Source organism: Branchiostoma floridae, chromosome 4 (assembly GCF_000003815.2).
Source record: "Branchiostoma floridae strain S238N-H82 chromosome 4, Bfl_VNyyK, whole genome shotgun sequence".
NCBI classification, from domain to species: Eukaryota; Metazoa; Chordata; class Leptocardii; order Amphioxiformes; family Branchiostomatidae; genus Branchiostoma; species Branchiostoma floridae.
In genome coordinates this window covers 23924819-23950549 of record NC_049982.1, presented here as the reverse complement: position 1 = coordinate 23950549, position 25731 = coordinate 23924819, and the positions used below count along the sequence as shown (strand labels likewise).

At 40.6% G+C, this 25731-nt stretch overlaps 1 protein-coding gene across 3 annotated transcripts in view; it reads right to left on the bottom strand.

Annotated features, from left to right (window-relative positions):
• The window catches only part of LOC118414566 (fidgetin-like protein 1), a 106329-nt gene that overhangs the window by 7743 nt on the left and 72855 nt on the right, over positions 1-25731 (bottom strand). For all 3 annotated transcript variants that reach the window (XM_035818687.1, XM_035818686.1, XM_035818688.1), the window contains 7 exons: positions 20004-20092; positions 15221-15322; positions 9622-9779; positions 8698-8821; positions 3082-3182; positions 2140-2219; positions 728-798 (listed from right to left, as the gene is read on the bottom strand). In XM_035818687.1, coding sequence (XP_035674580.1) covers positions 728-798; positions 2140-2219; positions 3082-3182; positions 8698-8821; positions 9622-9779; positions 15221-15322; positions 20004-20092 — 725 coding nt within the window. The remainder of the gene's footprint in view (positions 1-727; positions 799-2139; positions 2220-3081; positions 3183-8697; positions 8822-9621; positions 9780-15220; positions 15323-20003; positions 20093-25731) is intronic.

Sequence of the window (25731 nt, the reverse complement as noted above, 5' to 3'; positions counted from 1 at the left end):
GAGAATAAGTTCAAGTGTTTTTAGAGAGTAAGCGGATTTTGGAAAATACGTCAGCACTACTAAGTATACAGATCATCTATAAAACTGTGCATGAAGACTTAAGAAGTGTCTTTAATGTGTAAGATTTAACAGATTACAAGTCTGTGAGCATTTGGAAGAGTTGGCCATTATGTCCATCTGCGTGCATCCCCCTGCACATTTAGGTTGGCGTGGGCATCTCACATGACTGGTCACCTAACGCTGCGCCACGAGGCACACATGCACCACACACACGACCACTGACACAGAAAACACACCCGTACCTTCCTCGCCTATCCATTAGCCAAGCAGAGAAGCAAGAGACAAATCAACTCGTTAGTCACTCCTGACAATTTCCGTATAATTTGGGGATAGCCGGCGACCTCTGGTGCCGGCGACCTTCGCTTTGATACATGCTGACACACGGCTGATGCGGCTCGTGTTCGCTGATTACCCCTCCTGCCTTTGAGTTTGGGCCATCGCCGCCGGCTATTGAATTTCTTACAACAAAATCCGCCTTTTCTGAACTTCATCAATTGATGTCGCATGCCCCTACTACGACAACTTCTAAACCTGATTGGATTTCATCAGATCAAAATCATACGTGGGGTATTATCACGAGAATGAAAAGCCGGCTTGAAAGCGAAATGGAGATCCTATTTCTCCGTGTTGCCAAGTGGCGCGTGTGAGCGTGTGTGTAAGGGCTTACCCATTTGGACGTAAGGGAAGAGGCGCTGATGCTGAAGAAAGTGGCTCCGGATTGACTTGCTATACATTTGCCTGCATTGACAGAAAGAAACATCTCAACACACAAACCCGTAACCCACACTTCTGTCAACGGGAGAGTGGTGCATGTAAAATTTATACTCCGGTTGGCCGTGTCGCCTCATATTCTTCATGTTTGGATATCAAATGTGACTGGCAGTGCTCTATGATGGAGTGTCGGAGCAGGGTAATCTCGGCCCCAGCAGTGATCACATTTCGTTATACACACTTACCGACATTAGAACTGTATGATGTATGCTACCACTCAATGATTTAAAACCAATCTCTACCAACACCAAAAGGGCCAAAAATGTGACTCTCATCTTTTTATACGGTAACTTTTTTCCAGTAATCACAATTTGTTGTATCTCATGTTATAACTTGATATTTACAGTACTACGTTACCACTCCTTGATTTGATAACAATCTTCCTCAATAACAAAGAGGCTGAAAATTTATCTTTTTTGTTTCAACACATACAATGTACGTGTACATGTAAATATATCATAATTTTCCAATGATTGCAATTTTTTATTTCACATCATAAATGTTTCACCTAAAACTGCACCACTCTGATCATTTGAAACCAACCTTTCTCAATACTGAAAGTGTTAAAAATTTGGTTTTCATCTTATAACAGATACACAGATTAACACATTAATTTTTTTCATCTATGTATTTCCCTACTAATAGCATAATTTTCAAATAAGAGCAAACACCCCAAATGAGGTAAGAGGCACATCCAGGTGGGATGAATTCAAGTTGAAAATGTGCAGTCTGTTTGGGCATATGGTCAGTTTTTATAGGCGTGCAATATTTGCATCATGAACATCACCCCTGGAGCAGTCTAATCAAATACTGTCTACTACTCCTACATGAGCAGGATAACCTGCTACCAGCTATTAATCTGTGCAGTCATGTACATGTGTGACTGTCAGAAATGTGTTAGCCTACAACTTCCTGGACATTCTAAACACCACATTCACAAAGAGACAATGTAGCAGGGCTTTCACCAGCTTTAAATTTTCCAGCCAATCATTGTTTGGGAGCCTAACATGATATTGATTTTCATTCTTAAATCTGTCATTTCAGGCATACAAAAATGCATTTCGTGTCATGACGTTCCGATCTTTTATATGGAAGGAATTCAATTTTTGTCAGCCATGACAAGCAAATTTTCATCCCAAAACTACTTACTGGAGACAGTCCTGCTATGTTAAATGATCTATTTGTATTTCCTCTTTTTTTGAACGTTTCCTCTATTCCCTGGTTGATTACAAATGTTACAAATATCACAGCAAAGACAAATGCACACGTCATGTTTTACTCCCCAACCATAGACAACACAAGGCTTACCTATCAAGGTTTTTCCCGTTCCAGGAGGCCCAAACAATAAAAGCCCTTTGGGAGGTCCTCGAAGCCCCTTGAAAATGTCCCTACAACAGGGAAAAAGGAAGCACAACTTGACGTAATGTTTTGTAGGTCATAAAAAAAGTTACTGTACTACCTGGGTATAATAATTCATTTGTCAAATTCAATCCAATGCAAACATTTTGAACGTACTTATTAAGAGAATTTTAAAAACATGTAATTCTAAAACAAATTCTTTTAGTGGCAGGATAATGTACGACTTAAAAAAAAGAGTGTGTGGACTTATAGTATTTGGAGTACGTCAAATAAAAGGAAGCTTTTACAAGTACACAAATTTGTGCTAATATTTTAAGTTCAGCCAAAGAATGACGTCACCATGCCCAAACTCCAAAGATCTAGAGAAATCTTTTCGGGTGTTGGTGAGTGTTCCAAATGGACGTGCAATCAGACACACAGCAAATCATATCGCAATATGTATTTGTATTCACGGCTCTACTCAATAGCTTGAACACTCCTAATTTGCCCGGTCAAAAACATGCCTGTCTCCAAAGCTAATGCCTGTCATTTTCTAATGTATTAGGCGAAATCCCTTTTATTGGGCCCAAGTTGTATTATTAGCTCATTTCCGTCCATGTAATGTTCTCAGTGGGCGCAAATCCGTGTCCGTTCTAGCGTAGGAAATTTTGGCGCTCTCTGCGGAGTTGGCTACCACTCAATCCTGCCACCTTCACCCTGCTCAGACAGAAAACACACATTTCCGCGGCTAATCTGCTCAGATATTCATTATTTTGCCATAAAATCTGTTGTGGAGTCAGACTGGGGATGCTACCTAAGCAGATCCTGTCCACAGATAAGCGGTGACTAATACGCTTAGTACAGGGAAAGTTGGGGGGAATACGTGGTGATTTAAAGCAAATGGGCGCTTACGGCCTGAGCATTGGCCAAATCACGATCTCCTTGATGGTGGCTTTGGCGAATTCCAGCCCGGCGATGTCGTCCCAGGACACAGGGGGGCCGTGGTCCATTATCTGAAACAATGTGCATTAAAAATGCTCAGTACGGCGAAAGTGAGCAAGGCGTCAGGCCAAATTGGCTCCATGGGAGGGGGCCTTTTTACACAACATTCTGGCAATATAAGGCTCCATTAATGGGCCTGGAAGATGGATACATGTAGTTACATGGTGCAAAATGCATCCCTCTCTCCAGACAACAACTTAACACACAGGAGGCACATATTCTCATCCCTCTGGGCCTTCTACAGACCTTTCCACTAAATTGTCATGCAAGGCTGGCTCCTTCCACCAAGTACCCTCATCCTAGTTACCGAGTCTTCGCGCAAAGAAGATGACGAAGGATTTTTGCTAGCGAGGGACGGAAAGTCGGCAGAAGAACGGCCCCTCGGGGAGGCTGGACGTTGTGAGCGGGTTTTCTGCTTGGACGGGCGGAATGTCCCCTTCGTCACTTTCAATGCCAGGGTAGGCTTTCCGCGAGCCCGGCTCTCCCCGGCTCAACACCTTGTGCTCATTCAATTAAATGCACTAAACGGCTGCGTTGGAGCAGCGCTTAACACATTTTGCTGAGTGAACATTAAAAGGGTATTTTGCACTTTTGGTAGGTACCGCGGGAGCAGGGCTGGCGGTGGAGTCAGGAATGAATGTCCTGGAAAGCACACCCGCAGGCCGCGTAAAGCTCACCTGTCTTGAGTGATGCAGCAAATTGAAAAACTTTGACAGCATCAATCATCGTATGGAGAAACTTCAATTTCGGGGCGGGCTAAATCCGCGGCTGGTAGATTCGCAACAAGACGGGGGGATTTAGCGGCATAACTAAGAGCTATTCCTTCACATTTTCAACAGTATGGCCCTCATTCCATGTATAACAAGAACTTGCGGACTACAGTAAAATTGAACTGAATCCCTGGATGCGTCAATACCCTTTTACAGGATACCATTTACCATTGCTATGACAGCCAGGCGTAAGTACAGCATGTAAAACTTACACCTTTTTTACAGGCAAGCTGCAGCCAGCTTTGTACTCATAAACATCTAAAAGCTACTTGATTCATTCCTAAACACACATTTACACAAAAGGATGAAGACAACCACGTCAAGAATGACTCTTTAAGGTTTGATACGTTACTGAAGAAATTTACCGTCTTCCACACATCAAAAGTACCGAGATAAATTTCACACTGAAAAGATTTCATTTTCAACAGCTCTGCTGCTGTGTTTAGTACAGTTTCACAAATCTCAGCAGTATCTTTGAGTACCGATTACTTTTATGGCAGTGTTAGTTTTGTTCGGTGGCCTAAGCTTAAATCTAAAAGGTGCTTTACGGGCAGTTCACTCTTGTTAAAGCAACAGTTGGAAAGGAAAATGGAATTCTTTAATCATGTCTACCAATAAAATAATCATGTAGTTGACCATGTCTTGTCAATCAATTTTGTCGTTCATCTAACACTCAATGAAGTATTATATGCATGTAATATCAAGTAGGGTTGCAACAGTCCTGTTATATATGTATGGGTATCAGTGGAAATAGCTATAGTAACATGGCAGCTACACGTATAACAAATCTTCAGAGGTTTTTTTTATGGTTGTCGCCGGTGATCTAAATGGGCTAGAAAGCTTTCATAATGTGGTATAGGCTCTGCGCTGGCTAGATAAAATGCACATCTTAAGTACCCCGTGCGCTGGAACGAGTACATGGATAAAGGAATCCCTACACTTCCCACAAGTAATCTGAGCAAAAGAGATGATGAGCCTGTGACTGTTGGTCTAATGCACAGGGGTGCCCAGTTTAATTACCCTACCGAAGAGTGGCATGTTGACAGCCTGCTCTCCCTGCCAGTTATTTCTCGCTAGCTCCGTCACGGCTCCCTGCCCCACGCTCATAAGCTGCTGTCTGCTGAGCCCACCGGCAAATTTTCCTCCTAAATTTGTCTCCTCACGCTGGGAAAGGGGCTAATTAGTTGCTGGCATTCCTAATTCTCAGTCTCGTTAGGGGCTAACGAACTTTACCTGTGGAATTCCCGTCCATTCAGGAATGATATCTGAAACCATCAATCAAAAGGAAGCGGCAGAATCATAGGGTGGGTACTAACGGTCTGACCCATCAAATTTTTTTACAACTACAGGAAAGTACCTGTCTCATGTATGATTACTGGGAGTAAAGCCCCGTGCAGACAGCAACGAGCACAAACATTCAATAGCAATGCTCAAAAAGTACCGAGTCTGGGCAGGAAAAATTAACAAACTTATAAGTTGTTTTAATTACATCCATTATTGATATATTATATAAGCGACTGTCTTGCCCGAGAAGACGGCACGTCTATTTCATGCACCATGGTTATACTTTATGTTTATACATTATATGTTATACTAATTTTATATTTGATTGCATGGCACAGACTATTTTGCAAGACCTGTTACTTGTCTTGAAATTTGGTATTACGTTTCTTAATGATACCTTAAAACAATTAGATTTTGGGCCCAGCAGCATTTTTTTATGGCACTGCAGAGGAACTTCTGTTTTTTTGTATCTTTTGTTTTGAAGATGGTGCAGTCATCACATTGGAGTATAATGGAGATAATGCTGTTGCTTTCTGAACAATATTGGTAATTCTTCATTTTTGGACCATAAAATACACAAAATATCTTGTACCAATGTTGTAAATTCATCTTGGATGCAAGAACGATGTTTCTGGTCTTGTACTCCAATCTTATAAGATAAGATTTTTACATGTTTTGGAGCAAAAAATAACCTCACATTACCACAGCACATCATTAAGCCATTACAGCATCTTCCTGTGAGGCTTCTAAAATAGACTGATGCAGTCTCCTTCTCATGGGACCTATTTAGTGAGGTAGTTAGTTGGTACAACATTGGACAAACATTTTGTACAAGAACCTGAAGGTGATCTTTTCTGCGTCAACCTAAACAATTCAGATAACTAGTGGATATATATACTTGTGAACAGAGCTGGAGGTCTGAAAGTGTCACAAGTTGAAAGTAATGTCTAGTTTGCCATGATAACAGCCAAATCAAATCTGAGCCTCTGCCTCAAACTGTTGCAACTTTAAATTGTTCAAGACAATTTTGCCACCACATTATCAAAACGGCAGTATCAAGGCCTTCTCAAGAAACACTTTTTAAAAAAGAACGTCTTCAATAGATAACATTAAGTGTGAGATTACTGATGCCTCATTTGTGGATCACTTTGACTTCACCATTTTTTCCCAAATGTGTTATTTTCAAGTACGCAGCGGAATCATGACAGTCGACACATTGTCTCAATGAACGGAACGTTTAAGGTGGATTGAAATAATGATATTTACTTTTTTGCAAAAACATGCCCAAGAGCTAATGAATTGTAACATACAGTGTAGATGTAAGAAAGATTTTGTTTGAACCTTTATTTATTCATTAGTAGAAGCTCAAATCAGCCTACAGGTAGCTTTTCATTGAGGTAATGAGGGAAGAGAAAAGATAGATAGAATTAGTTCCTACATTATATTGCATTCTGAAATATACATTGAGGTAGCTTTGTTGGCTTTGACTTCTTCTTTTGAGGTAGTGGAAGACAAATTTACCTACTTTTTGTATATATATAATATGACGACTTGAGTTCGTTAAACATTCATGCATTATTGGAAAATCATAATTAATGTCAAGGACATAATTACAATCTATCGGACATCTCATGTGTAAATTGTGCTGCCTGTAGCCACTGGTGTGAACCAGTCTGTATTGAGGGGAGACACTGATATGGTAATGTGACCGGGGGTTGCTTAAAAATTCATCCCGCATCATTCCAGATCGATGAACTTAACTGTGGAAATTGAGAAGATGGAGAATGCTACTCAAACACATTCCAGGGGGAAAATTCCCGCTCGGGGAATTCCCAACTTTCACTAGCGATGCCTGGCATGATCCATCACTCTCACTACTACATGGGGTACACCAGTGTTCCAGTGTGCTGTACACAAGAAACTTTGGGCTAATACTCTTGGGGTGGGAGGCAAAAATCTTCAGATAAGGCCACACCAATGTCGTTCCTTGGTTCTCGGATGTAAATAAGATAAAGCTATGTTGGAATATCAACAGAAAAACTGACTCTAGGGGAAAGGGCTGTACCTTGGTATACACACGTACAGTTTCAGGGGGTGAGCAGAGTTATAACAGTATTCCTACCAGCCTTTCGTTTTTCTGATTTCCTATTTTGCTTAAGTCACATATTATGCAAAAGAGTCTGAGAACCAATAAATTGAATTTGTGTGGCATAAGCTTCAAACTGTCCTGTATTAAAACATTGCATTACAATATGGCTCAAGTGTTTAGGATACTTTAAATTGAATCATCATGATGTTGTATTCAGGGTAATATTCCTGGATACTATCTTATAAAATACATAATGCAATGCCAATTTTCAAAAAAAATTGATACGGAAAAAGGAGGGTTTTGCTACATGCTAGCGTAATGTTTTCTCTATAGTAATGCATCTTTGAAATGGAATGCAATTGGTCATTCCTTGCCATTAGGAAAAGGAGGTAAACTTCTAGAGGTTTTTAAGAAGAATAAACAAAAAGGTGATGGTAAACACAATTTAAGGAACAAAGCAATACTAGTACAATAACATGCATACTTATCATTATGGCATATCCACAAGGTCCATGTTTTAGAAAATAGTAGAAAAATCTAACAACATTCTGGGATAATAAAAATTTGTGATTTGGGTTCCCTTGCAACATCTTTGAACTTTGTCATCTTAAAATTGCAATTGTACAATTAAATCTTGGGGCTGATTAATGTAAAGTTTGACCCAATAGATGTGGTCTTTTGGAAATATGCATGGTCAAATCTTATCCAGCCACATTCGTTTTGAAGCATTTGACAACGAATGATTCAATTTGGTTCAGCCTGGGCCCTTCTTCTGAGGCACTGGCCATCCATCACTTCAGGAGACACATGATAGATAGATCTACAGAGAATTCTACACCAGCCTTGGCAAGATACTTGCTGACAACGTATGATTTCGCTATCCACAAGCACAAATCAAGATGGTCTTTGACTGGAGATAAACATTTGTTTCGTACGCGTTTTCCCCGCGCCTGAAGTTAGGCTCTGTTCGCAAAGTCTCAGAACAACTAGCAACCCTGCGGTTACAGCACAGAACAAGATAGCAAAGTAACTCTAACATGAAGTATTTGTCACAACATCATTTATCATCTAGAATGTAGTTTCTTGGTGTGGATGCTATATCGATAGTCAAACATGGATATCAACTTGCAACCTTTCTGAAACAATGTTAAAAATGCTGTACTGCACATTGTTGTGCAACATAATTTGCCATATACCAGACAAAAAGTAGGAACACTGGCTGAGGTTTCTGAAAAACGAAACAAAAACATACTAAATTCTTTTCCGAAACCAAAATAAAAAAAGTGACTTCCTTCCACATCCACATACTCATGTACATACACACATCAATGGGTCAAAGAAAAGAAATACAAACTTTTTGGACAACAACCAAAAGTAAGTTACCTCATTCTGGATCATTTCGATCAACTTTGGCTCAATATTTTTCAGTCTCTCATCTAGCGGCTCCCCTCCGTTTGGAGCCATCCCTGCCTGCTTATTGGGCCCCGCTCGTCTTACCAGCTGGCCCCTGCAACACGCCAGGAAAACATCCATGTGACTGTAATCTTACAGATTTATACATGAACAAAGGCCAACTTTACAATGCCAAGAGACAGTTATGTGACCATAAGTGGATTTCTATGACCTATGACTGAATGTTTAAATATGCCCTTGTATGTACATTGTTAAAGTATAACTTGAAATGTTCAGACTTGCCAGACTTTCAAGTAAACTACACATACATGTACAACTTGTTTAGCCAAACCCCCACACCTACCCCACCAAATCTTTAAAAGTGCCGGAAACAGAGCCAAGTCCATGGGGAACGTAACTTTCTTTCTTCAACTACATGAATTGTAGTATAATGGTTTCCGAGTCATGATTTACAACAATGCCAAGGACAACTAAGCAAACTCCACACTCGCTTGGCCTGCTTGATTATACCCCATTAGGCCGCATTTGCCTCGGCATCTCCGGCGCTGGGCGCGAGATAACAAATGATTTTTGATCGCAGAATGGATGACAACGGCACTTAATGTTTCCCACCGCACTAATATTTGGGAAGTGGGTCAAACTATGGCATTAAGTGGGAATCAGCCAATCCGCCGAGAGCTCCGAACGTTCCATCCCGGGTCAGCACTTGTCGTTACCGAACTGTCGGAATGTTCTCGCGCCTGCCGAGGATTTTCCCCGTGTATCGCTCGATGGTGACGACAGGAAGCGGCACCAAGGACAGGCCATTTATCGCCCGCCCGACGATCAAGTTGTCAACAAACAAAGACAAACCCCCGAGAGTGCCGTTTCGACGGCCATGAAAAAATCACCCACCCATCATCGCTGGAATCCTCCTTGTTCAGCACAGGTGGCACAAATTTGCTAGAAGGCCCTCGGGGCCGCGCGCCCAAGGATTTCTTTACAGTCCCGTACGAAGACGCAGTCGGCGTGGGCATCTTGGAGCGGCCATACTTCTTCTGGTTGTTGATGGCCTGTTGAGAGGGAAAATTTAAGGAAAGTTGATAAAAATAGCACTTTTTGTAGCGCTTACAAGTTTGCACTCAACATATCTTACCGAATGTACTGTAATGACATAAAAAACATGATCGTCTCCTGACAGTATGTGTGTGTGTGTGTGTGTGCGCGTGTGTGCACACTTGTGTGTGTGCGCACTTGTGTGTGTGCGTGTGTGTGTACTCAAAACAAAACCTTGAACTCCCTAAACCAGGACAATTGAGAAACCTGCCTGGAAGAAAAAGTTGTTATTAGTTGCTAGAGCTTTCCCCACCCCTTTATAGGAAACTTTTATTTTCCATACATACACTGCTGGGACTGTGGAAGAGCCAGCAAATTATATCCTTGAGGGGGCAACAATAAATGGATGTGAGTTGATGGGATGCCAATAAACCTGATGCTGTAAGTGTTTTACCACTAGAACTTGGAGATCGTACAATGTATACTCACTCATACCTCCATGAAACATGTGGACATTTTGTGAATTTGTTTTTTTTTCTGCAATGTTGATTCTTTCGCTATGGTATAAACAGTGTTAGAAAGCCCAAAAGTTAGTATTAGTAATAGCTATATGTGATAACAATCTTTTTGTGAATTTCTTGCTAATTCTGTTGTTTTATCAATGCCACCTTGAAGGACCATCTTTGGACAGGTGCCAAGCCAACCTTCCCATCCTGCCTGTCTCTCTGATTTAGAAAACTTATCTGGCAACTTTTGAACTGAGTAGGCCCCCTTTACACTAGTCAGCAATCTCTGACTGACCAAGCGGCGACCAAAATAGGACTTGTGTTACCCTTGATTTCAAATAACAGATAACAACAAACACTAGTTGGCAAGATGTTAAAGTATGATTGAAACAAGAACAAAACACAAAAAAATTCTTCTTTATCTATAGTATGAAATTCATTAAGCGATCTGTCAAATCTTTGGTCGCTCAGTGTTTGCAAAGTGGTCACAGCTTCTAGTGCAAAAGGGGTGCTACCAACCTGATGAAACTATTTACCACCCCTTCATGCAGCCTATATGTTCTACAGTGGCATTTCACCGCGGCGGTTGTTAAAGGCACCGTTCCTTGAAGTGAGCACACATGCTGCTTTCAACCGAACCACTTGAAAAATCACCGACGCCGAAGTTCAAAAGTACTGGCCACTTCAGCGGTGCATCCCACAACTTGAGTACCCGCCCGCCCAGGGAATCCTGGGGCACCCTGAATTATACAAGTGATTACGGCAATAATAAAAGGCTAGCACGGTTAACCTTACTGGGCTGTCGGATGCATTATCTGGTCGCCGTTATCGGAGGCACGACGCTGGGGAGAGCGACATTTTATGGACTTTATTCCCGCGGGTGATGAACACAGTGGGTCTCCCATATAGAAGTTTTAACAATAAGTGTGATGGATTCCCTGGGTGGCTGACATTTCAAATCCTACAAGAAAAGTGCAAAAGGCTTCAAGTGTTCCTTCAACACTATTGGTATGCCAATAAAAATCCTCTCCTAAACATTTTTCCCTGGGATGTCTTTGCTTAAAAAACAAACAAATAGAAGACCAACACTTGGCATTGTCTTTGTTAATACCTTGTTACGATATGTGCACGAAGTTCAGTTGTAAGTTAGGCAGACATTAAAGCAGGTATCAAAATTATTCTTTGAGTTTGATTTTTTTTCATTTTCATTCCATGCCATTTTCTGATGCAGGTATGTACATGTGTACCTCACCTTTGAAAACAGTCATTGCTCGAAGAAAATTTACATTAACTGTATTCATACGAGACTGATGAACTTCTCCAACGAGATAGAATTCAAAATTTTAGTCTAGAATATGGATCTTTCTATCACAAGCTACTCTATTCTTTAGTAACTACTTACAGTACTGGGTACCTTACTGTACCTGCTTATTACAGTATAGAAACTGTTGATAAAAGGGATCAATCTTACAAAGAAGCGACGTTTTAACCCTCCCAGTATTTTCTATTGGAATCTTTCCAGGCAACTGAGTTGGTGCCCACATTTTGTGACAGCAATTTTGGCTGAAAATCTTCAACTGAGAATCTATAATCACACATAGTAAGATGGAGTCCTTTCAAGTTCTTTGCTTTACAAATCAACTTGACGTTAAACCCCGGGAGAGCTTGTTTATCTCTGCCTGCCAATTAGAAGTAGCGCTGACCTGGCTGCGTAATGGCTGTTTCTGCCGCTGGTTGCAAAGTGCAAGTCGTCCTAATTGTGTGCAGTTTCCTTGTCTTAAGCATGTAAGAGTGTAGGGCTGCAGCCTAGAGGCAATGCACACACACAGGATGTGGAATATATCAGACCAATCTAATCATGTAAGCTGTGTCTATTTCTGGGACACCCGTGCACAGGAAGCATAAAAAGAGACCAACATACTGTGAGTTTCCACATTTCCGCAGCCAATTCAAGGTCTCAGTTTTAAATGGCGACCTCTTGAAACAACCACACAGCGAAGATACATGCATGCTCTTCGAATGTGTTACGATGGTGGCTTCAAAGAAACAGCAAAACAGTTGTCACAGCGACTGCTGCAAATTCAAATGAATGAATTGTACTTTGGACAGCGTTTCTGAAGAGCTGTGGATATTCATACACTTAGAATGCGTTTTGACTGCTGTAAAGTATACTTTGTAGTTCACGAACAGTTTAATTTGCTAAAACTCAGTCCAGAGTCCATTTAGAATGGAAGAGCTTGACTTGAAGCGACTACCCTAAATATTCATCAATAAATAAAACACTGTTTGGATCTGGAATGTTGATGACCATGTTTTACTTTAAGATTTAGAGCTTACTGTAGATTTAGCGGCCTCATCAGCTTTCAGTCCATGCTATTCTCAGACTTTCTGCAGTAGGCAATTGACCAGTCTTTTTGCTGTGGAACGTTAGTTAGTGTTTTGCTACATCTTGCTATATTTTTGCATCTCTGACAAAGATTTTAGAAAACACTGCTCAAGTCAATCTTGCTACCTCAGTTTCACACTGCAATGATGTTAGCAGAAGTAGTAATAGTAGTAGAAGTTGTAGAAATAGTAGTAATAGTAGTAGTAGTAAATTTGTAGTAGTAGTTACTACTACTGTAGTAGTAGTAGTACATTGTTGGTTTACTTCCCTCACTTCACAATGAACCATGTGTACTGGACCAATGACATTTTACCTTTGGAATGCTGGTTTATGTTTCATACATTGAGTATTTCAGTTTTTAGCCACTTTTGTTTAAGTAACGTTGATTTTGCTGCCTCAGCTATCACCCTGTGCTGTTCACAGACTTTTCCACCATACACAATTAAGCAGTTGACAAATGCCTCCCCATGCAGAAGTGTCCTATCACCGGGGAATCAAGCGACAGCCATCTCATACATAGCACATGTCAACGCCACTCTTTCCCTGCTAGATGGCAGATTCCCCTGCAGCGTCCCACCCTCCCCATCTCTTTAGCTGAGTCAGACGGAATATCAGCCGCGCGGTCTCTCCCCGCTGTCCCCTCCGGGCACGCAGCGACTCGCGAGTCCTTATCCGCAAAACTTTCCCGCTTGTCGACACGACAGGGCTGGTGATCTCGCCGTGATTAACGGATCCAACCCGCCAATTCCTCAAACAATAAAGAGGAACTTGAGAGTCAGCGATAAATCTTGCAGGGGATCAGAGACTTGCCTCCCAAGCTTGATCTATCCATGGTAAAAACTATGTCATTCTTTTACCTGGATTTCCACTGCAGCGCAATATGAAAGCTTGCATTTTATTTCTTTGCTATTACTCTGAGCCTGCCTAAGGCCGAGTCTTTTTTATCTCAAATCCCAAGACCTAACTGTCCTCCACGGAAAACATTGGTTGTTTTATGGATAGGGAATTGTTTTTTTTTAACGATTTTATAGCCCATAAAATACTGAAGGACATTTCAATCACGCATGGGTGATCTACATAAATTGGGTTTAATACGTTTTGCTGAAATGTAGGGGAAATGTTGGGAGGATAAAGAACTTAAGCACGGATTATCTCTGGTGTTACGGTAAACGGTAGGTTTGAAGTTATGCTAGACATGTTGTCTCCACGTAGATTACTCAAGATAATTGCTTATTTTACTTAACACTGGCATGACGTTTATAAATGCATGTAAGCTTGGCGCTTTATGTATATACATGTGTAGAAGGGGAGGCTTAACTTATTAGACTGCATGCTATTTATGTGTGTCATATCAGCTGCACATGTACATCTAACTGTATTACGTTTCATTACACAGTTTAGGAAAATCTATGATAAATGACATGGTAATGGTATATTGGAGATGCATGGAAACAAAAGATATGGCAACTAGGGACTGATACTTGAGTGATAGCAAAAAAAGTTCTGGAAAAAAACTGAAAATTCCCCAGTAGCACAAAATGTTGAATTTTTTTTCTTCACATAAAACGAAGAATTGTTTCTCATGCATCAAATATGAAGGAAATATACACTCCTACAAAACATGATATGGTTGTGGTTATGACATCCATACTGCAAAATGTAAATCCACAGAAACACAATTATTCAGCCATCTTTACTAAATAAGTGCAACATTATGGACACGAATATACAACCTATCTGTGAGCATGGCAGACAGGTCGATAGTTTTCAACAACTATGACCTGTAACTTCTTTCAAATCTAATATTTCCTGAGCATTTTCTGCGAACCTTTGACAAATTTCTTTGACTTTCTTGGCCCGAAAAATAAAATCTCATTTCAAATGATTTTTGTACCTTTCTTTGACTACGCGTCTGGTTACCGAACTTTAGCAAAAGAAAAGACGCAATGACGTCGCATTTTCACTCCCTGAATAGTATTATGATTTGCAATTGGGTTGATTTACAGCCTATCAAATAAAGAAAGGACCAGACATAATAACATTGTTTGTTTGTTTAGCATAACTAGTAAACTAGTAAACAAAATTCAAAGTTCAACCTGCGGAAGCCACTTCACACTAGGAAGGACCCCTACTATTTCCATAAGTGTGATGGGTTCTTTAATGTGCTGAAGGTGTGGCTGATCTCTCCTCAAACACGGACGTAGAGGAAACAACTGACCTCAGAAATGGTTCTAATCTTACGTTGAATGCCTTGAAGACAAACAGGTTTGTGAGAACAGCACCTCAAGCACTTTAAAGAACCAGCTATCAATAAGAGTAGGGGTCCTTCCCGGTGTGAGTTGTTCAATTTAATCTGTTCAGGGATGCAGGTTGTACTGCTGTTCAGACCTGGTGTGTTATGCCATAAGGCATTTTTACACACACTCGCACTCACTATCTGGTTTAACGTCCGTTCTTCCCTGTCTTGCAGAGGTTGGACGTGTTGGCAAGACGCACAGAGTATGCAATACAAAAAACAACAAGAAAGAACCAAACAAGGAATTCTCCAGATTAAATCATGGCTTACCAGTTGTTCCCTGGCAGTACAAAAGTTCATGGAGGCCTGGTCCTCTGTACTGCCTGACTCCTCCATACAGTCTCTCCTGTTGGGGTCCGCCATGTTTCCGCCCTGACAACCAAATGAAAAACACGACAAGTTAGACCAACATTACTGTTGTCATTGTGAAAGCCAACTCATGTTGGGTATTCTTCTCCATAACAACTCCCACCCTGTTACTGTTAGTAGTTTCACCAGGATATTAACCTTAAGCTGCCAAGCCCTAATACATCCGGCATGCAGATATACGCCCTATGTGACGTGCCCTGATATATCCAGTATACCCCAATGATACATGTGTAGCGTGTGAAACCAGGAAGTTAGGGGCGTTGACCTTGTTCGTGAGATTCTTTTAAGAGGTTACCCGTCAATCCCTGGTACTGAGAGCATTCTGTTGGGCTACGCTCTGGCAGTTAAAGGGTTAAATAAAATGTTTTCAAATACGTAATGAAAACCTGCCAATATTTCTGTAGTTTGTATGCCATATTCATACATGTACATGTTGTGGCAAGAAGAACATGTACATAGTTCCCTGAGGAAGGTGGCAGAAGGATGAATGAAATGTTACCAGATACGTGTCCTCACAATTTGGCTGTATGCAAAGAATCTTCCATATATCATATGTGAGATATGCTATAAAAAGCAAAAGAGGTCTTCTATGTGGAATACTTCAAGCTTGTAAAGAAGTCATCACACTGGGTAACATGTCATGAGGTCTATAAACCTTATAGAAAATAAAAAGTGTAGTACTGTAAGCAATAAAAAGTGTAGTACTGTAAGCAATAGATGCTGTGGATGTTATATTTATGTTTATCAAAGAAATAAATGCATAGAAAAATGTGAAATGTAAGAAATTTATAATGCACCATCAGTAATCTATGAGGTACGTGTATGTACATTTCAGATATCCAGGTGTTCAAGACATTCCTATTAAAGGCCTTGATAATACTGTTTCTTTCAGTTTCTCATGTGGCAGTTTTAGGGTATACAGCGGAATCAAGAGCGCTCACATTACCCGTTTCGACATTTACTTTTGTTAAAGATTGGTTTTAAGACACAATTTATTTTAGCATAATCCTATAGAAAAGTCCTTGTGTCTGTCTCCATTATATTACAACACCTCTAAAAGCAAAGTTTGCAAACACACATCGTTTAACAGCCTGGTCTATCTGTCTCCTTCCTGCTAATTACCTAATTACAGAGACGTTCATTAGTGAGATTGTCAGTCCCTGGTGTATCATGTTTATTGCTCCGTGTCTCATCACACAACAGATTATACCAGATGACTCCTCCGAGGGGATTGTTCCATTAGCAGATTCATAGTAGGGGTCGGTTTACTACTGCGAAAATTACGGTTTCAAAAATTTTAGGAAAACACAATATTGGTCGTTTGTCTTTTTTCAATTTCATCGTAGCGAAACGTGTTTGTATTAAAGCACTTAACGTCAACTCTCATAATTCGAAACACAATATAGGTCACTTTTATGTTTCAATTTCATCCTAGCAAAATATACGTTTTTGTATTAAGCATTATCGGCAAATCTAATAATTCTGTTACTAAAAAAGGATTTAAGTTTATCAAGGCCTTCTCAAGAATGTCTTGATATCTGGGGCATACATACTTGAATGTAGTAAAGTAACAAAATTATGTGGCAACCATAGGATACACAACATGCTTACGAGAGTTGTAACTAGCATTTTGGAGATATACTTTGCTGTAAACTGCTTGGAGATATACATTGCATGTACATTGTTGCCCTGCTTAGCTGTGTGTGAATGTGGGATGGCAAATATTCAATATCATACATTTGTCTGGCTATGATGTGGGCAACACTTTCGAAACTCAAGCTTTCTAGAGTCTCCAGATAGTAGACATTTCGTTGAATGAAAAGAAGAGCATTATACAGGTGGAGCACTGGGTACTAGTTAGCTGCCTCGTCTCCCGTTGTTTCGGCATGACGAACTTCAGTTTTATTCATCGCTTTGATCCATTTAGCGTGAAAACAACGAGAGACATGCTGCGGCAATCGACAATTACTCAATTACCCCGATCTTCTACCCGGTTACGTACACACTGAAAGCTGTTTAGTTGGCTGATTGACAGGGAAATTGCTGCGAGGTGTGGAGACGGAACTCTAACTGAAAATCTATGCTGTTTCCCTGCTCATTACAGAGGGCTAGCAATGGGAACTGACAATCATTCCGACTTCTTTTGATAGTGTAACATGGCTATAACAAGCCAGGGGTGAAATGATGCAGAAAATGATGTGTGTAGTGCTGCAGGTAGTTACCTACATCACCACCTCTGCTGGCAGCGGGAAAGATTAATTATCCCAAAGTCACTCCAATTACCAACGTTTAAACTTTAATTGCCTCTCTGGAGTGTTACGTTGTTGCCTGGAGGTACGACCATACGGTGCGAGGATCGACGTGCCGCGCTCTCCTCGTGTGGGTAAAACACGCAGCTCCCGAAGCCTGATTAGGGATGTGCGAGCTTATGTGCTTGTTTTATTGTGTCTGACAGGCTACCTCAAAAGGGCAGGTTTAAAGCCAGGTAGACCAGGTGCAGTTGGTATGAATTGCGACCATAGCCGGACAAGGTGGATTCGTGATTACATCAGGCAGTCTGGACGTACCCAGGGCCCCCCGCACACACGATGTAATCTTGTAACAATCCAATTACGACAGGTGTTTCGGGCACGCGCCTAATGAGACCGCTTGGTTTGGTCTGTGCCTCGGCCCATAAAACTACACGTGAGAGCCAGCGGGCATTCTCTTAGTGAACTGTGGGTGCCGCGGCAATTCTTCTCAACCTCTGGCGCTTTGTCGACGGGACTTTCTCATCCTCAAAGTTTTAATGGTCTTGTTAGTGTCATGAAGACTCGTTTCTTGCAGATTTGACCAAACCCAGGAGACTGGCCATGACACAAGTTCATAATATTCCAGTTTAGAAACTTCGATTTCCTTGGCTCACCTTCACTTTCTGTTTGGCTGAGAACATTAGTTGAACAGTGAATTAAGGGATCTACTTTTAAGGACATAAAAGTTTTCTCACTTGAACACAAATTGCTTTAGAAGCACTTAATCCAATCATCTGCACATTCTTGTTGTATTTCCTTGACATTCTTGCTGCAAATATGCTAATTGCATCACATTTTCCAATGTTCTAAATCTGTTCAACTATTCCAAACTCTCTTGCCCTACAATGTCAACAGATTGAAGATCATTGTATAACAAGGACCTGGTGTTTTTTTTTTTAAATCACGGTTTTCACTTTCTTGTATTCGTCTCTCTTTGTGGATTCCATATACATGTACTATATCACTGTAACAGTTACTCCTCCCTGACAGCAATATCTTAACCACACTGCACAGATATCAGTTTGGACTGTGGGTCCCAATGTGCCAAAGAATAAACAATCTCTAATATATCCCTGAGTCCCATCTTCATTTGCTCCATATCTCCCATTGTGACCAATTCCTAGTCATGTAAAATGTCAGGCCTACTTTGCCTGCTGTATTTCAACATCCGCTGGGCTTGCCACTAGACAACAGTGCTTCCTCAACAGCAATGTTTCAGTGATAAGTTTGCGAGCATATGAACCTGCTAAATCCAAAGCTCAGTACAGAAAGTCGCTTAGTTTCTCAGCAGTGCTTGTAAGTTGTACCTGTCGATCAACTCTAATTTCTATTTCTACCTTTGCTAGAAGATTATGTTTTTGGTACCGTTTGTGACTCTGTGTGTTTGTAGTTGACCAGCATAACTCCACAACGCCTTGACGGATGGTATTGATATTTGGTACGTGGGTAGGTCTTGATGAGACCTTGAAAAGATTGGATTTGGGGCTCCCTGGCGGCTTGTTTGTGTGCAATGAAGTTTAGTTTATGATTAAGAAATAGTATGCATGGATCTCTCTTGTGTCTTACATCCCTATACTTTTTCACTGTTTGAACCTTTTCACAACCCAGGAGGAAACATTTATCCCAATGTTCAGTCTGACCATGTAAGGGATTACTTATCCAAACAAAATCCAGCTGAACACTTTGACTTCACCTTTTACATGGCTCCACACAGCAACATTTACCACCATTGCAGCTATTGGCAGCCAAGCAGATGTTTTTGAGTACGTGGTGCACATGTCAAAAGCTATTGCATCGTCTACAACACTGCAGTCAGAGTAGCTATGGTTTGATATTTCTTCCAGATACTGCATATTGTAGTGTTGTCTGACAGAATGAATCCCTTGAACCGAACACACAATTTCAGTACTGGCTTTCTTTGCTGCCATTAATCTTGCTACTGTTGTTTCATGATTACCTTCATGGAAAGGAAACATTGTTTTTTCCTTCATTTCTTCTTCTCCAAACAAATAAGGTCAATGACCTAGACCAGATGGCTGTCACCATGGTTACTGGCAATGTAACAAACACCCTGTGGTATTTGATAACATAATGTAGCAAGTGGCAGGACAGAGCTGGAGGGGCTGGTCACCATGCATATTTTTTTATGATGTGTTTGAGTAAGAAAAACAGTAGTTGCAGTAGGTCAGGATATAAAGTGAGTCTGTTTTTAACATTATTCATTTGACTTCAAATATATGATATGTTAACCTTCTAATTTCAATACAATTTTCACCAACTTTGACCTGGTTACATTGCATACTACTAGGCAGTGTGAGTGTTAAAATCGCTTTACTGGTCACTGAAGATAAGTTTATATATTACAGTTCATATAAATGTAAGGGTGTACCCACCTCTCTAGGGTTATATCTGCATGAGGATGTGCCGCCATACTGGTTTCCATGGTTACCGTAGGGGTAGCTCCCATAGTTGTTCTGATCACCTGCAAGGTTCAAGTGGAAAGAACGTGTCAAATAAAGCATTATATTGTCATACAGCATATCAACAATGGCCAAATAATGTGCTTTCACATATTTCTGGAAGATGTCAGGCTCTGCTTTTTTACATGTGGAAATGGATATTGTCAGGGAAGAGATTACGATCTGGATGACTGGTGGATTCTACTGGTATGGAGATCGCCATCAGAATCTCTGATGACAAAGACCACAATCAGGATGTTAGGAATGCATAAGGGAAGGCTTCCATGCATAAATCCTGAGTTTACAGCCAATCTGTTGATCTAAAGTGACATGAATCAAAGCTGAAAAGTTATGACTGTCTTTCAGTGCCTATCTTAAAATTTGCAGACGTCTATCGTTGGAATAGCTGATTGTACCGGTAGATCCTGATCGCTACTCTGAGATCTAGATCTCTACTGGCAAAAATACCAGAGATTCTACCAGATTACAACCTCATCTTAATATATACTGATAGTTTCCATTGTAAAATACAAACATTGTTTGTGGGATTTAAAGTACAGTCTGGACAGGATTTGATAATTTCTGTTTTCTAATATTTTCAGAAACAAATATCACAATGATACCGCCTAATGACAACATGCTAATACCTGTTAGGTATCTGAGAAATTAAAAGAATGCTTTTGACATGGAAATCGATGAGGAACGGTCCTTGGAGAAAGAGAGGCACTGATTGTTTCTTCAACTCTTTTGTTTGCCCATCTTCATCTCATTAATGCTGGGAGATGGAGTGGATGGCTTTACGACATGATGGACGATCTGGTGGAATGATCCTTAAAATCAGGAGTTGGTCCGGCAGAAGCTATCAAAACACATCATCTGCACCCAGACCGCGGCATTTCCCAGGTGCCTAATCAGCAGTGGCCGTCTGAGCGTGCGGGACTGACAACAAAGGGCCCCATCAAAGGCCCACCTCCCTAATGATTCATAAAAATAGCACAAAGCCTGTATGAAAAACATTAAAAAGAAATTAACACTGAGCGCGTCCTATTCAAACAGAACTCAACTTCCCCCAAATGGCAATTTAATGTCGTCCCCGGGGTTTAATTCGGCCGTCGCGCCAACAGAAACAGTCCATTTCCCATAAACATGCACATAATATCTTTAATTACGCAGGCCTACCAGGGGTCCTTTGGGGTTAACCTGTATTCTACTGTAATAAAAACAATCCCACGTCTTTCACCTGGGAAAGAGACAGAGAATATTCCAAACACATTACACCCAAATACTACCTTTCATACAGAGCCAAAAAAACTGTCACCATTTTCAAAACTGATAAGTGCAAAGCCAGGCTGTAAGTAATATAACTTCCCCACCACATCTGTTTGGGCTTGGCAATGTTGTTATAATTCCTGTCTATTGCATGAATTGGTACCCTGCAAACCCTCTACATGTAAGTCCACTATGACAATGTTCCAGTGCTATTCCTAAACAGAATCACCATCGAGTACTAACATTGTGACTGAAAACGCATAGTTCCTATCACAACGATCAAACTTTAGCATTGGAGACAGACGAAAACATGGAGCTGAAACCAGCACCATCTTTGACTAAAACAAATATTGTTGCACAACTAGTTTTGTTTTGTACAAGATGCCAAAAGTCCAAGTAAACATTCAGCATAATCACTGCAGACCACAGGTGAAATGTGTAGTCCAATTATGACATTGTGTATAAATACTTAAAATTTGGCAACACATCTGCTATCAGCGACACCTAAGCTGCGAAATACAACCGGTCAGCCTTGACAAAGGTGACAATAAAAATACATTGGAACTTTGTTATCTAGTGATTCACCAACCAGATGATACTATATACCACAGGGTACCTTGTAAAACTGTTTAGATACAAGCATGTATAGAATGCATGTAAATCTAGACTACAGAGCTTTCAGTCAATCATATTCTCTGTGCTTGTTCTTTACACATTTTCACACTGTTCAGTAGAAAAGTTGACAGAAGTCATGCTTGTGCACATCTTACCGGTTATCTGAGTAAGGAGTTCTAATAAATAACAGAAGTAGCAGAAAACTGCTGGATTCCCAATGAAACACTAGAGGCAGCAGTAAATGAAGGAAGTGTAATGCCAGGCAGCAATCCTTCACTGCCATGATAGAATGGAGGAATGCAGCACACTGCACGTTTTCTAATCCAGGGGGATCCTGGGGGCAATATCTCACAGGTGGGGCAACAGTAACTTCAAGTACTGGACAACATCTACTACATAGTGTACAAGTTTTAAAAAAGGGTAAACAAATGTTTTATAGTCTTGTACATAGGTGTATCCTTATGGACAGTCACAACGATATTGTACATCATTCATGATTTTTTTTTTCTGAAAAGGCTTTCACTGGGAGGACAGAAAAATAAACGACAAGACAGAAATTTTATGGTAACATACAGTATGTTGTTATGATGTAAACTAAGTAGTAAGCAACAGATTCAACATTTCGTAGATTTAAACCTTATAAGGTTTTTTTGTTCAAATTTTGAATTTGTTGCTTATTTTGTCTATATGTATCAACTTGGACCCGGGTCAAGCCAACCTTCCCATCCTGGTTACACCATCTTCCACCTCACATCCTGTCAATCTGCAATATTCAACTAACTGTGGACACACACCAGGACAAACAAACATCTGCATCCATTTCTACTGAGGTGTCTACAACTGTAACTATAAACGAACAATCATACATTGTCAACTGTATGTCTTTCCTGTTGAGAACTTCAAACCAAGTCTATTTCTGAGCTCCAGGGAAGCTTACCACACAGGAAACCCAACCCCATCCACCCACTTGTAGTACAGACCTGAGCTTCATCAAAACCAGGTGACTACAGAGGTCTTCAACATGTTGAGTGTGATTGTAGTGGAGATGGAGACTAGTATAGCATCAACAAAGACATGCAATATCTGGAGTATAGTTAGTGAAAGAAGAATGGGGCCGGGACATTTTGTTTGTGGGTTCAAAATTTTCATGAATTATCTAAGATTTTTTTTTTTTTTTTTTCTACTTTGAAATAAAAGTTTGTAGTTGGCCGTATGAAAGTCGCTGTACTTTTTTAAAATCAACAAAGCTTCATTTATTTTCCGTTTTCGTTCTCCCAGAAATTCATAAGACCAAAAATATGCATTAGCAATGCATTACTGCTGTACAAAACAAACGCAACCTTGAAACACCACGAAAACCACCTGCGAAATTAAGTCCCCTGTGAAAAAAAAGGAATCTACCTACTGTTAGTTGGTTGATCTAAAATGCACGCTGTTATCAAGGTTATGATGGGACGGACATTCCAACAGAGGGAGGAACATTCCCACAGAGGATACCTGTGCTGTGAATTTTGAAGTCTCCATCTCCGCATCCAAGGTCTGTGCTAATACAAACCATGCTCAGACATGCACAGTCAGACACACGGAGGCCTAAGTGTCCTTGTATCCAAACCGTGTATCATTAGCTTGTAAAACTGTCACAGAAGGAATGGAAAGTTAACATTTTGCCAAACCACAATTACAGAACTCACCACAGGTAATGAAAAGAGTAAGGGTCCATCCCAGGGTAAGTGGATCACACAAATCTGTTGGGACATGCAGCTTGTGCTCTTCAGTACAAACCTGGTGTGTTATAGGCAATTTTTAATGGATATGCAATAAAAACAAACACCGCACCCACCCACAAACTTTTGGCACATCCCAACAAGACATCCCTGTAAACTTGTGCCAAAGATACGGACCACTGGAGGGACAAGTTATGGCAAGACTGAGGCATTTTATTCCGCACAGCAGAACTGCCATTCCACACACACGTTTCGCCATAACTCACAGTGGCAGGGAACGCAAAAATAGTCACAGACATGGAAACACACTTATTACCCTTTCTGTTGAGGAAGAAGAAATAATGCCACAAAATATCAGGCTATTCCAATCATATAGTAATGGTTGTTAGACATGATGCGCATCACCTTTTCAGGTGGCAAAAAATGGAAAAGATAATTTATTATCAAAAACATCATTTTTCTCTCACTCTGGCTGGAAATCTTTTTTCTCACCTCAACTCACCTCACCTCACCTCACCAGTATCATCTTCTTTGAATAATCTTACACCGATTTTCTCTGTTTTCTTTTAAATCGGCCAATAAACATCACAGACAACTAATGAACATTGTGCAGACTACAGCTAAAACTTTTAACAGGTTGTTACCGAACCAGAAAACTATGAGTCAATTGCATCCAAGGCCAGAGACACCCGTTTTATTTTGGTTGGAAAAGATGATCTGCGTATCCAATCGTTTACTAGAGTGGGTACAATGGGGTTTGTGCTCCTGCTTTTCTGCGGCTAATGAATAGAGTACAGTTGTTGAAGAATAAAACCTTTGGAATCAAAACATGCCTGCAGTTCCAATAAAAACTGCTTGGGGGCCTGAGCTTAGACAACTGCCTCCTATGCCTATGTTCTAGATACCACATGATGAACGATGATGAAAAACAGAATTTCTGCCGCAGTACCAATCAAAGGCTCAAAGGGGCAACAAAATCTACAAATTTCTTCATATTGTTAAGTCCTACGAGCTCTTAAGGTCTTTTCTTTCTGAAATGCATCCTGACACTTGATTTTCTGACCATTCTAAAATTCGGTGGTGACCTACTGGCAATCCACAAATGCAGCCCAAAGTCATTGACCGGCTTTATATATAGGAACAGTCCTAACTGGACTGTACATTGGAATCAGACATTCCCTAGCTAAAAACAGATTTTATTTTTTCTTAGACCTTGATCTTGAGGAGTCCCCCAGGCAGACGTGTCAGCCTTTCTTCCCTTGGTCATGACTCCAGGTGACAGGGAGTGCATTCCTTCTCCACACTCCAAATAGGTTCCAGCTCTACCGCCAAGGAAGAGTGACAACCATTAAAAAACAAACATCGCTGGTATCTTAAAGACCATTTAATGCCCATCTGCCCAAGGTAGTAATCCACATGATCCTGTTAGATCCTTAAACAGTTGACTCTAAGTAGACAAACTGTAACGAAATATAAAGGACTTGTGATTTTAAGGGCAAAAAGTACTTGGGAGAAACTTTTGAACCTAAAAAAATAAGTTATCCGTAGAATGCATAAAAGGCACATGTTTGCAGTCTAGTGACCATGATACTGCAACTTTGGAAATATTTTGGACTGGTTTGATTTTTATGGTCAACTTGTTACCTTTTGCCATGACCTCTCCAAAACAAATTACAGCACTGCGAATATGGGTTCTACTGCATCAAAACTGGACTTACAGAATTGTCTCAACTGCATACTATAATCACTGGGAAAACCTATTCTTACCTCCTGCTGCAAAATATATTTGTTTCGTGGCCGGTAGTTTTTCCTTTATATAAAAAAGATCTGTTACGACTGTGACTGATCTGAGAATATCTGAAATCATTTAGATTGTAGCATCTTTTAACCATTCATGAGCCAATGGTCACTTCCTGCCAGCCTGCCCAAAAAAGTTGGATGCTCATCCTACCTATCCTGACAGTCTCTAGTTACAACTTAGCCTTAGAACAAACTTGGACACACACCATGACAAGCAAACAAACATACTCTCCAAGCAGAGGTTGGTGGGAAAA